The sequence below is a fragment of the Culex quinquefasciatus genome, chromosome 1, assembly GCF_015732765.1.
Source record: "Culex quinquefasciatus strain JHB chromosome 1, VPISU_Cqui_1.0_pri_paternal, whole genome shotgun sequence".
Lineage (NCBI taxonomy): Eukaryota > Metazoa > Arthropoda > Insecta > Diptera > Culicidae > Culex > Culex quinquefasciatus.
Genome location: NC_051861.1, coordinates 37,181,562 through 37,197,803, shown reverse-complemented (window position 1 = coordinate 37,197,803; position 16,242 = coordinate 37,181,562). Strand labels below are relative to the sequence as shown.

At 41.5% G+C, this 16,242-nt stretch overlaps 2 protein-coding genes across 9 annotated transcripts in view; one reads left to right on the top strand and one right to left on the bottom strand.

Annotated features, from left to right (window-relative positions):
* Positions 1 to 16,242, bottom strand: part of LOC6035085 (ecotropic viral integration site 5 ortholog) — a 90,464-nt gene that overhangs the window by 5,968 nt on the left and 68,254 nt on the right. For 6 of the 8 annotated variants that reach the window (XR_005279074.1, XM_038266847.1, XM_038266846.1 and 3 more), the window contains 3 exons: positions 5,358 to 5,531; positions 4,703 to 5,293; positions 4,532 to 4,630 (listed from right to left, as the gene is read on the bottom strand). Coding sequence is in view for 5 of the 8 variants with exons in the window: in XM_038266847.1 (XP_038122775.1) it covers positions 4,532 to 4,630; positions 4,703 to 5,293; positions 5,358 to 5,531 (864 nt within the window). In the remaining 3 variants the exon portion in view is untranslated. Of the gene's footprint in view, positions 1 to 3,720; positions 4,067 to 4,531; positions 4,631 to 4,702; positions 5,294 to 5,357; positions 5,532 to 16,242 lie in introns of all 8 variants that reach the window. The other 2 variants (XR_005279075.1, XR_005279076.1) reach the window with 1 other exon arrangement.
* On the top strand, positions 11,980 to 14,233 carry LOC6035086 (nucleolar protein 10). Its single transcript, XM_001845268.2, has one exon. The coding sequence runs from the start codon at positions 12,083 to 12,085 to the stop codon at positions 14,156 to 14,158; it is 2,076 nt and encodes a 691-aa protein (XP_001845320.2). The 5' UTR covers positions 11,980 to 12,082; the 3' UTR covers positions 14,159 to 14,233.

The window sequence follows — 16,242 nt, the reverse complement described above, 5'->3', positions numbered from 1 at the left end:
GTACAGAGCTAAGTCAAATAATTGATAAATATATTTTCATTTTTAACATTTCGGTAGTTATGAGTTCTGAGACGATCGTCATAAGCTTTTTGAATTTGAAAAGGCATATATTTAATATATTTCATCAAAACCGCTAAATTTTTGACAAAAACGTATCTAAAACAGCTTTAAAAATTTACCCCAAGAACGGTAAAAGTTATGCATTTATTTTTCAAAATTACTATGTTTCATTTACCGATGATCTATATTTTAAAATTGTGTGAAAATATTCTCTTTTGTTAGCAAAAAATCCACCCCGAATCGGGACATATGGGTCGAATTGGGACAGCAGTTTTAGCAATGATGCAGCCTGATATATTTCCCGGTAATCGAGAGGTCCAAAAATGGCCGATTTCCAGGGAAATTTTTCCCTGGAATTCCCGCTCGTCACCCTCTAATTGCTGTAAAACATTTTTTTTTTAAATTTCCTAAATTCAGGCCAAACATATACGTTAGTGGCACCCCTGCTATATTGATTTTTATATGCAAATCACAATTCTCACCTACTTTTTGATTTAAACTTATTTACATTTGCAGATGATTTGATATGAAAAAATATGCTTAAGTCGTTAAACTCGATTTTTTATGGCAAACTACATTTGCAACTTCCATAATGGAGACTTGCATGCAATTTACGTCCGACGTTAAATCATTCACGTCACGACGTCAATTGGGTACTAAAGCCCTATGTAAATTTTTATGTACAACGTTAAAAAACACGATTAAAAACCATTTCTGACCACTTTTTTTCATTTTAATGCAATTTTTTTTTTTTGACAAGACAGCATTTTTTCGATGGATTAACTATGGTCCCCTTGGAACGAGCTGTCAAGTAGGAGCTTTTCTGTCAAGGAGGACCGCGAGGTTAATTTTTCAAAATTGATTTAAAAATCCATTTTAAACTCTTTGTGGTCGTACAAAGGGTCATTGTACTCAGAAAAATAAGCTTTATCGCTGTAAACAATAATATCAGCAATCTAAGCTTCATTTTAGGACCCAATTCAAGTGAAAGACGTATTTAGACCTGAAACGGTTCTTCCACTTGGAATGTTTGAGGTGGAAATTTTCAAGATTTTCTGGAAAAATCCTTACAAAAACAACTTCAAATATCTTTTTCAGAGTAAGCAAGCATTTTTCATGAAAAACATGCGTGAATTGGCGAAAAACTATTTACGTCTAAAGATGAACCGGTAACGTAAATTCAATGACGTGAATTCAGGAGTTATGAGAACACACCCTGGGAGGAATACTTTTGTTTCAGATTTTTCCGCAAAATGAAGAGTACAAATTAAATACGTACGCAATGGTTTGAAATCATACTGACCGTGGTAGAGGAGTGTTCAAAGAACTCTTGATAAAATTTTGAAAATTTTAAAAAGTTAGTTAACTATAATAAAGAAAAAGTTGATGAAGGCATTATTTCATACTTCAGAAAATGTCATGAATCTCTCAATGAACATGATTTTGAATCGGAAAACCGAATGCATTTTCGGATTCTTTGAACAATTTTTCACTAAAAGAAGGCAAAATAAGTTTGTAAATAATAAGTAATATATGTTTTGGAAATACAATTTAAAAAAATCTCCAAATTTATAGGCAATGTTAGTTAAACACATTTTATGTAAAATGTAAAAACTTGTGATTCGTGCTTCGAAATCAGTATAAAATGCAATATAAATCAATAATTTTATAAACAAACCTAGTTTTAACGAATTTCAGGGTAAAATTTCAACTAAATGAATTTAAAAATGAAATGAATTTTGAACACCTTAAATTTGATTTTTACAAGAAAAATTATAACTATCAAAGTCACCCCGGAACTAAGACTAAGATTTTTTAACGTAACTATTTTTCCAAACACTATTGAAAAAACATTTTTTTTTTCAAAAATAGTGCATGGACTTTGTGGGGCCTACCCCAGTACATGTTTTAAAAATAATAATCTTGAGAAAAACCTTACCAGTTGAAAATATTTCAAAAATAAATTGAAATCCTATCAAAGTCACCCCGGTTTACGGTACCTAGTATTTTTCCACATTTTAGCCACATTCCAGCTAGACTAAGCGAACCACCAGTTGTGTTGATCCCAGCCGGAAAATGCACTCCCGTTTTTTCACAACAAGGCTTCATATTTTTCAATTGGGTCCTTAAATTATGCCTATATTTTTTAAAGTTGTTTAAAAGTTTTTAGGTTTTGCAGGCTTTTTTATTTTTGAACTTTAGAATTTAATTTTTTTATGCCTTAATAATTTATTAATTTTTGAATTTTTTATTTTTTTAATTTAATTTTTTATCAAATCTTAATTTAAAAGTTAATTTCAGGAATCTATTTAACAAAAACCCACAGCGTTGAAAGGTAGCTGGGGAGCAAAATAGTTCCAGCTGTCAAAATGCGTATTGCTCCAGAAGTGATCTAGAATGTTCAAATACAAATGGTGGCCAAACTCGCTGTGATAAAATATTCAGTAATTTAATAGGCAATCACACAATCTAATTTTACTAAAATTAGGTCGCGGAATTCAAATTTGACGAAAAAAAAATCATGATTATAATATCCGAAGTCTCATAAAAACAAATCGAGGCTTCAAATAATGGAGTCTAGACTGTATTCTCGATTTAAAAAAAAAATCACAATTCTTCACTTTTTTTATTCTTTGATTTTGAAAATCAGACAGCTGGTTATAGAGATAAATCCTTGAAAAAACGGACGGAGAAACTGAAATTTACGCACGGACATCATTTCAAACAGACGAAGTCACTCAAGGCATAGGGTCAAGTTGTTCTGTGCTTGATTGAAATCTTCAGTGTCATTTTTTCAACCTTCCATTCTTGGCAACTATTGTTTTTTTGTGAAATTTTGCGATCTATAGAATAAACACATTTCCGCAATTTCAAAATCAATCCGTCATTTTTTCAGAGAAAAAAAAATATATCTTGCAATAAGTTTAAAAAAAACATGTGCTGCAAGTTGACTTGAGCAAACACACAACCCACGAGACAAGAGAGTGAACAAGAGAGCAACTCGCTTGTTTGCTGACACAAAAAAAAACGCTGAGAACGAGGCTGTTGTAATGAGAGAAATCTAGAGGATTGAGAGTTGCTCTTCTACTCACGGTCTAGCAACGAGAGACGAACTCTTGGGGAGCGTTCTTTTATTACGTAACTCAGTTAGGGGGAGGGTGTCGATGTCTGTTCATAAAAAATGCAAAACGACCTTGCGTTACGCGTTACAGGGTGGGGGGGATCGCTCATTTGTTACGAAAGGGGGTCAAAAAACCCAAATTTTGCGTTACGTAATAAAAGAACGCTCCCTTGTCACAAACAATTTATTTCGTTTCCTCTGCTCCACACCGAAACAAAATTAAACGGAATTTCGAAATTTGCTAAACCAGTGTTGATGAGCTTTGGCCTAATTTAAAACATTCATGCATATAGAAATAAGGAATGAAAGAGAAAAATATTTAAAAAATATTGAATAAGAAGATATCTAAAATGTTTCTTGTAAAGCTAAAATCCTGCATGAAACTTCAATGAAAAAATCATTACTTAATTGTAAATGAATGCTTTGAAATGAAAACTTAAAAATTCATGCTAACGAGTTCATTCCTGCCATGCAAACAGTTCTCGAACGTCAGAGAGCTATTGTTTCGAGCAAAACAAAATCAACTTGACGATAGTAACCTGCCGATTGTTCTCTCGTTAACGATATTAGCGCTATCAACACAAACACTTCTACTTTGCCTCTGCTTCTTCTCCAAAATCAATGACGACAGATACGACGACGACGACGAGTGGGGGAATGATTAACAATACTGAGTTGGTTGGCTTGACTAGAGGTTAGTTGATCCAGCGTCCTCATCCTAAGTGAGAGTGGTTTTGTTTGTTGGTTGATTAAGTTTGTGTGGGTGTGCGGTTAATTGAGACATTCAAAAAAATGACAATGTGACGATGAATGTTCGTTTGCGCTCCCCCTTTATGCGATCCACTTCCACGGTTCGGTCTCCGGACTGGTAATCGGCGTGGGAAACTACGGAAAATATGTGCAGAAAGATGGTGGGGTGACCGTTTTGGTTAACTTTTTTTTATGAAGCTTCAAAAAGTATTCAAAAATGGTGTAAAAGCGACTTTGTGAGTGTTATTTTCAGCTGTTAGTTGCAATTGCAGTGAACATTATTCACTGGTGTCACACTTTTTGCTCTCATAATGTAAATGTGTAACGCAAAACCAAACCAAAACCTAAAACGTAACGCATGTAACGTTTCTGCGTTTTTCGCAGAGCGTTGTGTTTAATTGTGTGAGTGTGTAAAAAAAAGAACAACAAAACAGCTCAGCGTGTAATGTACGGCTGGTGTAGTAGTAGTGGTGGTGCAGTGTTACTGGTAATTATCACAACGCTGTTGTTGAGGCTTGGCACGCAATGGCTGCAGCACTGAGTGTATGTACAATTGATGGCGTTATCGGGGTGGATCCAACGAGGTCCTGCCACACCTACCTCGGCTTTCAGCTCGGCCACCTTGTCCTGCAGATCCCGTACGCGATCCGACTCGTCCAGGTTAGAGCGAAGCTCGCCCTCGGCCAGCATTTCGGAGTTCTGTGGCAACGGAACAAAAACGAATTCGTAAACACGTGTTTTCATATTTCCCATTTTCGTAACGCCTCTCACCTTGGTTTCGAGCCGCGAAATCTCCTGCTTCAGCTCGGCCACCGTCTGACTCTGCTCGGTGAACTTGATCTTGACGTTCATCAGCTCGTCCTTCATGCGAGATTCGAGATCCGAGTACCGGTGCTGCTGCTCGCGGGCCTTGTTCGACAGTTCCCGCTCGCGCACCAGCGCCTCCTCCAGCTCTTCCTTCACCTTCTTTGACTCCTCGTCCTGGCGTCGCAGCTGGTTGGTCGAAACCTGAACCTGCGTCTCCAGCTCCATCACCTTCAGCCGCAGCTCCTTCAGTTCGGTCAGCGTCTCCATCTCGCGAATCCGCGTCGTCATCAGCTCCTCCTCGAGCTTCTGGATATCCGCCGTGCGCGACGACTCCCAGAACAGCAGCTTCTTCGCGCCTGACTCGCTCGTCTGGGCCGCCTCGTTCCGCTGCTCCGACAGTGTCCTCTGCCACTGAGTGCTGAGCTCCTGAACGCGCTGCTTGAGGTCCTTCAACGACAGACTGGCCTCGGCTTCCCGCAGCTTACTCGCTATCAGCTCGTCCTGCAGATGTGCCACCGAGTTGTCGATCGTGGTCTCGCGAAGTCGTTTCTTGTCCTGCAACAAATAAAACCACCCAGCTCAACATTCAACTCAACTCCAAGCTCAAAGGTGACCTTACCTCCTCCAGCTCCTGAATCTTCGTCTTGAGGTTTCGTATCACATCTTCGCTTTCGGCCAGCCCCTGGCGCACCTTGACCAGCTCCTCCAGCAGGCAGGACACCATCTCGTCGCGCTGCTTCAGCGCTTCTTCCTTCATGATCAGCTCGTCGAACGAATTCTGGCGGGAGTTGTTCTGCTCGGTTGTGTTCGATGGGCGGAGCATGGAGGGAAAGAGATGAATTTATGAAAAAATGGAGGGCATGCGTTACGAATGGGGGTGGGGTTTATGATTTTTGGAAGATTTAGTTAAAAAAGAACATGCTTGAAAAAATGCATTTACAATTAAAACAAAATTTACATTAAAATATCCGAAATCCGGGTTAATTAACACTTCAGTGCTCATAACTTTTGATAGGATTGTTAGATCTTCAACCTTTTTGGATCATCGAAAAGGTATTTCGATCCAAAGATGATTCGCATAACGAATCCGGACATCCTTATCATCAACATATTCAAAGGTTTAGCATTGAACGAAACCAAGTGATCATAGCAATTTTACCTGGAGAGAAAAACAAATCGTTAAAAAATGCAATTACTTTTATTTGTTTTATGCAAAACATCAAATTGTTATTCAAATTGTTCGCTCTACAGCATGGCCTTGGCGGTCTCTCCCAGTCACGAAATATTCTAGCAGAGCTGGTTCTGTCAGAATCCTACTAGAACGGTGGAACAAACCTGCTAGAATGCTATGTATAAGAATATCCAGCTCTGTAAGAAACCTGCTAGAATCCTGCTAGAACGTCGCGACTGGGCTATTGAAAGGTTCGAAGGCTTGAAAACGGTGTGACAATCCAAACCTCTTTTGACACCTATACGAAACGAAACTAAAACGAAACTATTGGCACTACGCCCCCCGGGGCATGGCCTTCCTCTAACGTGGGATTTCTGCTCCAGCGCCTCTGACGAGACAGGAGAAACCGGGACCGACGTTTTACTTCACCATCCGATAGAAGCTCAGTGGATAAGGCGGGAATCGAACCCGCGTCTCATAGCATCATCGGGATCGGCAGCCGAAGCCGCTACCCCTGCGCCACGAGACCCACACACCTATACGCTACGGGATTCGAATTGACGACCTTTGGATTGTGTGGTCGACTAGCGAATCTACCAAAGCAGGTACTTTTTACAAGGTCACTAAATTATAGATTTTTTTTCACAAACAGAACAAAACATATTTGTTTAATTTATTGATAATAAAGCTAAAACAAATTTGAAAAATGTTTTATTTCATCTTTAATGTGCTTTCGTTCGTTTTCGTTTTACGGAGCAAGGTGGGGGACGCGGCCTCAAGTCAGTCCAAGTCCGGTTTCTTGTGGAAAAAAGGGTAGTGGCCGAACTAGTATTGCATACCAAATGAACACCACCGGAAGATATAGGGGATCGGGAGGGGGAAGGTGAAAGAAAATTAGTGTAGGTGTGAGTAGTAAGAACTTGGATGACATGAGCAGTTACGGTAATCTAAGTTTAACACTGATGAAGGAAATCTGAAATTATGATTCAATCAAAAACTAAATTGAGATTTATACAAAAGGAACCTAGGATATATTACTAATTTAACACTGGAACGCCCAACGCATGTCCAACTTACACGGACGCCCAAGCCTCCCAAAAAAGTTGGAACGGTAACTTCAACTCGCTGGTTCTCGGGCATAACTCAACCAATCGGGACGATTCTTGTTTCCAGTAATTTGTAAGAATGTCTAGATGATCCTAGATCTTTGCAGAACTTAATTTGATCAAATCTGTAATTTCTGCGACCGAAAACATCGTTCCACCTTTTTTCAAAACGACTGCCTCCGCGGGATTTTTGGCGAATTTTTTTTTGTACGCGAAAAAAAAAAGTTGGAACGATGTTTTTAATCGCAAAAATTACAAATTTGATCAAATTAAGTTCTGCAAAGTTCTAAAATCATCTAGACATCCTAACAAATCACTGGAAAGAAGAATTATCTTGATTGGTTGAGTTATGCCCGAGATCCGTGGAGTTGAAGTTACCGTTCCAACTTTTTTGGAGCCTTGGGCGTTGGAATGTTAATGGAAATCAAATAAATTTACTGGAAAATCAAAGATTTTTTTTTTGCGGAGCGAGGTGGGACAGCTAGGATCAAGTCAGTCCAAGTCCGGTTGTGTCAAGGAAAGGTAATGAATGTGTTAGCCTGTGAAGTGCCACTTACACCCCATGGGGAGCGGGGAAAGAGGACATGATTGGGTAGGTTATAATGAGATTGTGTATGTGAGAGTGTGTATTGTTGTAAATATTCTAATTTGATATTTCGTTCTCTATCGCCGCTCCCCACAGTGTCATAAAAACCCCGTCTGCAAGAGCAACCCAAAACTAGTTTTGAAGGTTCTAACTGTTTAAAGTAAAACTGTTAAAACTCCCAAAACCAGGATCAAGTAGCACGTGCAAACGGAGTACATTTTCCATACGCTAACGGACTTTTACTGATTGACAACTTGACTGTTCCAACAAAGCAATAAACGCAAAATTAATTATAAGGGAAAATGCCAGAAAAACTTTTTTCAATGGAAATTACTGTATATATAACCTGTAAAGTTAGGAAAAATATAAAGAGTCGAATCTCTGGTTGTCAATAACTAAAGGGACCATCGAGACAGATAAAATAAGAATCCAAAAGCCGATTCGATTAGAAAATCTAAGCAAGGTGTGATCGTCATTGAGATCATATTAACAAAAAGAAAGTTTAAATAAAATCAGATAGACCGTCAAAATAGAGAAAAGTTGGGATAAAGAGAAATGGAAAAAAGAAAGCATCGAAAAATGAAATTTGAAGAACTAAATAAATCTTCTACAGAAGGAGGAATACATAGAGACATTGACAACCAGTGAGCCGACTATAAATAATAAAGACAACTAAAGTCACATACCTGATGATGGGTAATACCTTGGGTAATACCCATCTTACCGATCACTGGGAAAAGGCACTTTTTGCGGGAGCTGCAATTACTTGATGGCCTACATGCCTTGGCGATCCCCAGGTTGAAATTTCAATCGCTTACAGCCGCATCCGGAACATCACGCAGACGCTGTAGTTTCTCATCGTCCTTTAGTGTTCGTCTTCCTTCCTTCTGGTGTAAGCTGCTTTCTTTGGTTGTTCTGGTTTTATTTCTCGATCTTGATCTGGAACTGGTTCGAAAAGAACAGAAGAAAAAGGACAGCAGTATCTTCGTTTTCGTTTCGTTTTACGGAGCAAGGTGGAGGCGCGGCCTCAAGTCAGTCCAAGTTCGGTTTCTTGTGGAAAAAGGGTAGTGGCCGAACTAGCATTGCATACAAAATGAACAACACCGGAAGATATAGGGGATCGGGAGGAGGAAGGTGAAAGAAAATTAGTGTTGGTGTGAGTATTAAGAACTTGGATGACATGAGCAGTTACGGTAATCTAAGTTTAACACCGAATAAAGAAAATCTTAAATTGTGATTCAAAGTAAAAAGGCCCGGAATAAATTAAATTATTAGTTAATTAAATAAAAAAAATGTAACTTATCGGAGATCTATACTAAAGAAACCTATGATGTATTCCAAATTTAAAGGAAATAAAAAAAAATACTAAAGAGCAAAAGATGAAAACTAACTGCCGACCTGTCGCGTCTGTCAGTAGTCCTGTCGTACATTACAAATAGAAACAGACACTTCGACCAAATCAACTAATAATTTAAATCCAATTATTCATCTGCGGAAACCTAACTAACTTTAATCAACAACCTAAACTAAACTGACTGAATGTAAATTTAATCTCAAATCCTCAAATGTTTTATTACAACGCCAAATAAGGTAAAGGACCTTTTTAAACCAGCCTTGCCGCTTCCAAAAACCAATAAACATAAATGAACAGTTCATAAGTTGAACACTCGTCATTAAGACGACTATTTCGTGCATTCCAGTTCATTAGGGCACACAAGCTTTACAAACAAGAGTGTATCTCTATAATACCTTATGTAAACTGTCATTTAAGTGAAGGAGACACACTCTTGTTCACAAAACCCATGCGCCCTTTTGAAATGTTAGGCTCCATTTGATCGTCAAGGCTCCAGTAGACCCTCACTGAAAGAAAGACACATAGCAATATCACATGTTTCACACGTGATTCTGCCCCATACGACTTTACATGGGAATGTCATGTGCAAATCACTTGAACAAAATTCATCGCGCGACGTGGTAGATTCAAAGGCAAATCACGTTAACCTCACGTGTCATTGCACATGATTATCACATGAAATGTTTATGGGAATGAAATGGATTGCACATTAATATCAAATGATTTTCTGTTCAGTTTCAAGTGAATATTTTATGTAGCATATTATTAAAATACGTTTCATATGTTTTTGAGTTTTGCCTTTTATTTTTAAAATATAAATAAAACTTAACAAACTTTTAAACGTATACAAAACCTTAACTTTTTCGAGAAATTTAACTTTAACAATTCACACTTAAAAATAAGATGTACGCACATTCTGGACGATCAGCGATCCGTGACTCCTTGGTCTCGTGGCGCAGGGGTAGCGGCTTCGGCTGCCGATCCCGATGATGCTATGAGACGCGGGTTCGATTCCCGCCTTATCCACTGAGCTTCTATCGGATGGTGAAGTAAAACGTCGGTCCCGGTTTCTCCTGTCTCGTCAGAGGCGCTGGAGCAGAAATCCCACGTTAGAGGAAGGCCATGCCCCGGGGGGCGTAGTGCCAATAGTTTCGTTTTTTTTTTTCGTTTCGACTCCTTGGTCAAACACCGGAGCTCTCACCTCACGGAGGTCCTGGAAAAATCTCTTCCATGGAAATCCCTAAGTTTCGCTGGAAATTAGCCTATCCGTGATTTCCTGGAAAATGGCATAAAATTGTCTACTTAGTATTCAACTTTGCAAAAAAAATATATGAAAATACTTACCACATAATCCTAAAATACTTAAAATATAAAAACCACTTTTTCCGGGAGCAAATTAAAATTAAAAGTGCGAGCTCCAACTCGTACCCATTGAAAATTGCCATCTTGCTTTAGGATTAATTTTCATCATCGATAGCATTTGAAACTAACGTGAATTTCACTTGGAAATCAATGGACAAGTCGATTAGGGCAAATCAGAATGAAATTCATTTGAATCTCACGTGACTTCCACTTCAAAACCAAAGGACAAGCCGATTGGGGCAAATCAAAGTGAAATTCATTTGAATCCCGCGTGAACACCATGCAACAGATGAGTGAATGTTTTTTTCCTAATGATCAGCTGGAGCTGAATGATTTTCACATTCATTTGAAATGAAAAGCATGTCAGAGTCAAAGGAAAATCACGTGAAGTTATCGTGTTGGTTTTTGGAGTAGCTCACGTGAAAAAACATTTGATTTTGCTATGTTGGGTTTTTTCAGTGCTCGATTCGCAACAATGGTAGATACAACCATAATCCGTCAACCGTTAGTTCAACAGATTAACGAATTTTGTCCGATGTCATTACATTATTGATTGACCGACCGGCTCCGTGGCTTAATGGTTACGGCTTCTGCCTCACAAGCAGAAGGTTCAGGGATCAGATCCCAGCCGGTACCTTTGAAATTTGGAATCATAAATTTGAACTTTGAATATGAACAAAAAACGAAAATGAATCAGGCGGGATTCGAACTCACGCCTTAAGATAGGTGGCCTGGGACGCTAAGCAGTCGGCCATCAGAAGGTTTACACTCTAGCAGTGAATTGATCCGTAGTGTTGAAACATGTTATCTCTTTCTCATATTAAATACGCGCTGCTGATCCCTGATTTGCCTGAGGGGATTGGAAGTCTAAATATAGATCGAGTTTCCTTCAGATGCTTGCTTCTATGTTTAGGCGGGGCCGAACAATGCCCAGCGACCTCGGAATTGGACCGCAAGGAGCTCTGTCATTCTGAAACGGGTCGTTGGAAGCAGCGCGAGGGCTATCACCACCTAATACCCGGGACTGAGATAAGTTGTATCAGCATTCGGCATATACAAAGTCTGATACAAACTATACTTTCCCATAATTTCGCTACCGGTTAGCGGGTATTGGATTGGACCACACACACACACACATGTCATTACATTATTGATTGACCGAGACTCTATGGAAATTTTGACATATCAAAATAATACACAGCTTATAATATACTTATCTATCTATGTTTTCTGCAGCCCTACCAGGCCTAGAAGAGGCATCTGTTTATTGTGAGTAAGCGCTTGTTTTCAGAGTTCATTTTTTCAATTTAAAAGGGAGGGGAGACTATTTGCTTCAATGAATTCCTACTTAAGCCCTGGGACCATCTCTAACACTGATCACTCCTAGCTAGGAATTTACACCTAGACACAATGTAGAGATCCGATCGCAAGTGTTGGCCGGATAATTGGGTAATATTATCAATATTTAATTTTATAATTGAGCCAACCCGCTAGCGGCGACAAGATCCTTACTCATGCCCAAGGATCTTTAATGTGCTTTTATAACAAAAAAAAAAACAATTTTCTGTTGAATCCACATGCATGGCACCACTGCCATCCAACTGACAGCATCGCCCGCAAAACTGCCAGCATCAACACTCAAAACGTGCTCGCGTTTGACGTTTCTCGCTTTATTTTCATTCCCCGTGCGTGGTGCGCTCCTCGTCGTCGCGAAATGTGTTTCGTTCGGTGATTGCTGGAAAATTAGCCCAAAAATCGCAAAAAAATGTTGGTCTCCGACGTTGGCGAAGTGAAGATCTACAACCTCAGCGCGGGCAAGGCCCTGCCGGACTGGCTGTCGGACAAGAAGCGCCGCGAGGCCCAGCGCAAAAATGTTGACGTCAGCCGCCGTATCGAGCTCATCCAGGACTTTGACATGCCGGCGGTGGCCACCAGCCTGGAGCTGTCCCCGGACGGGCAGTACATACTGGCCACCGGGACGTACAAGCCGCGCATCAAGTGCTACGATGTGAACAATTTATCGCTGAAATTTGAGCGGTGCTTTGATTCGGAGGTGGTCAAGTTTAAGATTTTGAGCGAAGATTACGGCAAGATTGCGTTTCTGCAAGCGGATCGTTACGTGGAGTTTCATGCAGCTCATGGGAGGCACTACCGGCTGCGGATACCGAGATTTGGCCGGGACTTGGATTACCACAAGCCGTCGTGTGATTTGTTCTTGGTGGGGACATCATCGGAGATTTACCGACTGAATACGGAACGGGGTCAGTTTTTGCAACCGTATGAAACATCAGCTAGCAGTATAAATGCATGCCATGTTAACCCGGAACATCACCTGCTGTGTGTAGGCACCCAGGAGGGAACGGTCGAGGCGTGGGACCCACGAGATAAGACTCGCTGTGGAGTGTTGGATGTTGCCGTCCAAATTCAACACAACGAAAAGTTCCCCTCCGTTTCGGCGGTAAAGTTCAAGAATGGTCTACACATGGCCGTCGGAACTACCTCCGGTCACGTACTGTTGTACGACATTCGAGCTAAGGAACCTCTACTAGTGAAAGATCATCTCAACGGGCTGACGGTCAAGAAGATCGACTTCAATCCGTCGCACAACGCAGTCTACTCGCTGGACGACGCCATGCTGAAGATCTGGGACGAAAACACCGGCAAGCAGATGGCCTACATCGAATCCAACAGCAATTTCAACGATTTCAGTACATCTCCGCGCAGCGGACTGTTCTTCTTCGCCCAGGAGGATGTTAAAATGATGACCTACTACATCCCAAGTCTCGGTCCGGCGCCACGCTGGTGCTCCTTCCTGGATAACCTCACCGAGGAGATCGAATCCGAGGGCGTGCAGAACATCTACGACGACTACAAGTTCATCACCAAGCAGGAGCTGGCCGACCTTGGTCTGGAGCACCTCGAGGGAAGCAACATGCTGCGCGCCTACATGCACGGCTTCTTCATCGACATCCGGCTGTACAACAAGGCCAAGGCCATCGCGGATCCGTTCGCGTTCGAGCGCTATCGCAAGGAGAAGATCGCCCAGCAGATCGAGGGATCGCGACCGGCGCGACTCCAGCTCAAGTCCAAACTACCCAAAGTCAACAAAGAGCTGGCCGAGAAGCTGCTGGTCGAACAGGAAGAGGGCAGTGGCAAGCTGAAGACGGCCGCGTCCAGCCTGCTTGGGGACGATCGATTCAAGACTATGTTCGAGAACCCAGACTTTGAGGTGGACAAGGAAGCCGACGAGTACCGGTTGCTGAACCCGGTGCTGACGCGGTTGGACAAAACCCGAACGAAAAAGTTGAAGGCCCAACAGGAGGCGGATGCTGCGAGGGAGGAGAAGCAAAAGGAGGCAAAGGACGAAGGCAGCACCGACGATGATTTGTTCAGCGAACGGGACGACAGCTCGGACGACGATCAGCAGTGGACCAAGCAGGTCAAGAAGGAGTACAAGAAGATCAACCAGGAGAAGAAGCGCGAGGAACGCATTGCGAAGGAACGCGAGGAGGAGGACGGCTCGGAAGTATCCGACGACGACGACGACGACGGGCCAGCGCTGCAGATTCACGAAAAGGAAGACTTCAACATTGGCCAAGGGCCAAGGAAGATCAGCAAAGCAGGGCTGGGCAAGAGGCTGGCGGCGAGCAAACCAATTCAGGTGGAAACCATCGGCGGGCTGGGCAATCGGCAGATGACGTTCAGCTTGGAGAAGAAGAACAAGGCGAACGTTGATCGGAAGCGATTAGCTGAGCTGAAGAGGCACCGGGAGGAGCGTCGACAGGTGATACGGCCGATCACCGGGCTGAAGGGGTTGAAAACGAAGATGCACAGGAAGTGAGAGCTCGTATTAAGTTGTGTGTTTGGTACATTTTTCAATGTAATAAGAATAAATAATTTTGTTTAATCGGAAAAAGACATTATGAACTCAGAGAAAAGTCCAGTTGTTTGGTTAATGTTATTGTCATTTCCCATCGCTCAGTACATAAGGTCCCGTGGATTTCACATGATGGAAAAGGCGGGAAAGATAGCAAGGAAAGATTCGCTTGGCGAGAAGCTACCAACAACATGTGCCTCCTCTATGACATCTCGCGACGCTCTTCAAGGGCAGAAGTGGTCATCTGACTACCGATACAGCTGTCACGCTGAACTGGTGATCTTGTTCAGGATCATATCAAAGAACAACGAGTCTTTTCGAGGGCAGCAACCCAGCTGCGTGCTCCCCAGTGGTGGGTCTGAAAGTCAATGTCTCCAAGACCAAGTCGGTGTAGCTGTAAATACGGAACGTGCCCAAGGCATCACTCCTCAGTTTGACGAGTTTGACCTTTCTTCGCGCGGTGTCCCAGTCACGATGTTCTAGCAGGATTCTACGAAAGTTTCCACAGAGCTGGATATTCTTACAGCATTCTAGCAGAAAAGTTCCACCGTTTTAGCAGAATTTTTCCCAATCGGCCATTTGGCGGCCAAGTTTGTTTTTCAAATCTTGATTCAGAATGTATCAATCAAAACTGGTTTTCTTTATGTTACTTGTAGAAGCATTTTACTTGGTTTTTTATTTTAATTTAATATTTCTGGACCCTGAATTCAGAACCATCATTGACAGTCATTGCCCCAAAAGTGGAAGACACCGTCTACGACCTTAATATGTTATGATGAAAAATCAATCAAATTGGATTTACTTATAAAAAAGTCACTGAAATTGACAAACGTTTAAATAATTTTGTATTCGATTCAATAATATTGAAAATCCAAAATTTGTTTCGTAATGCCAAATCTTTGAACGCAAGATTAAAAGTACAGATTTTGATTTTTGCTCAGATTGAAGTAAAACAGGCAAAAGCCTAACAACAATTATTTAATTTTCAGGCAAACTACAAAAAAAATCAAAAGTTAGAAATTACCAGTATTTAAAACAAATATACAATTGAGAATTTTAAATTTCAAAATAAAAAAAAATCAGGAATCATGAAATCCAAAATATATATAATAAAACATAAAAACTGTAAAAAATTTAAATTTATTTTTTTTTTCAATTCAATTGTGTTTTTATTAGAATTTAACTGTTCTGCTCCAGGATGTTACATTTGCAATTCAGAGATTTGGAGAACCTTTCAACTGAGATCAATTCATAAGCCTTTGCAGGGAGGATACATATTTCTACGTTTAGATTTTGCTAACTGGGTGTTCTTTTAGGGAAAATAATTTTTGAGAAAAAACCCTAGATCTATGTTTGGCTTAAAGACTAATATCACAGTTGTTGGTGGAGGAGTGCTTCGATGAGCGGATTCGTTGACATCCCACACGAAGTCCTGAAGGTTCTCGTTGCCCTTTCGATGCTTGCGTCGACGGTGTCGACGCCGGCCAGCTTGTGTAGATCGTCGGTCGGGTACCACGGGTCCAGGTTGTGCACCATCTTGAGCAGCTTATTCTGCTTCACCTGGAGTCGCTTACGGTGCGATTTGGCGCAGTTGCCCCAGACCGCAGCAGCGTAGGTCAGCATTGGACGGATGATGCACTTGACCACCAGCGACTTGTTCTTGATGCTCAGCTTCGACCGCCGATTCAGCAGGGAGTAGAGCGCTTTGGTGGACCGATCCACCTTCCCGATGATGTAGTTCACGTGCTTGTCGTACTTTAGCTTCTTGTCATGCACCACTCCCAGGTACGTGACTTCGTCGTCCCACGTTGCAGGCTGGCCGTTGACGCTGATCGATCTGCGGGGAAGGTGCCGAGCAGCACGCCTCCTGGTGAAGAAGATGGACTGGGTTTTCCCAGCGTTCAGCTTGATGCGCCACTTCCGCTGAAACTCCTCGAGGTTGTTCTGTGCCGCTTGGAGGTGGGTGACGACGATCTTCGGGTCCTTGTCCGATGCCAAGTATGCAGTGTCATCCGCAAAGAATGCGTACGACACTCCATCGATCATCG

Bases quoted from the DNA above. Each gene is read 5' to 3' on its own strand.
- LOC6035086 (XM_001845268.2), top strand. From the start codon at position 12,083: ATGTTGGTCTCCGACGTTGGCGAAGTGAAGATCTACAACCTCAGCGCG.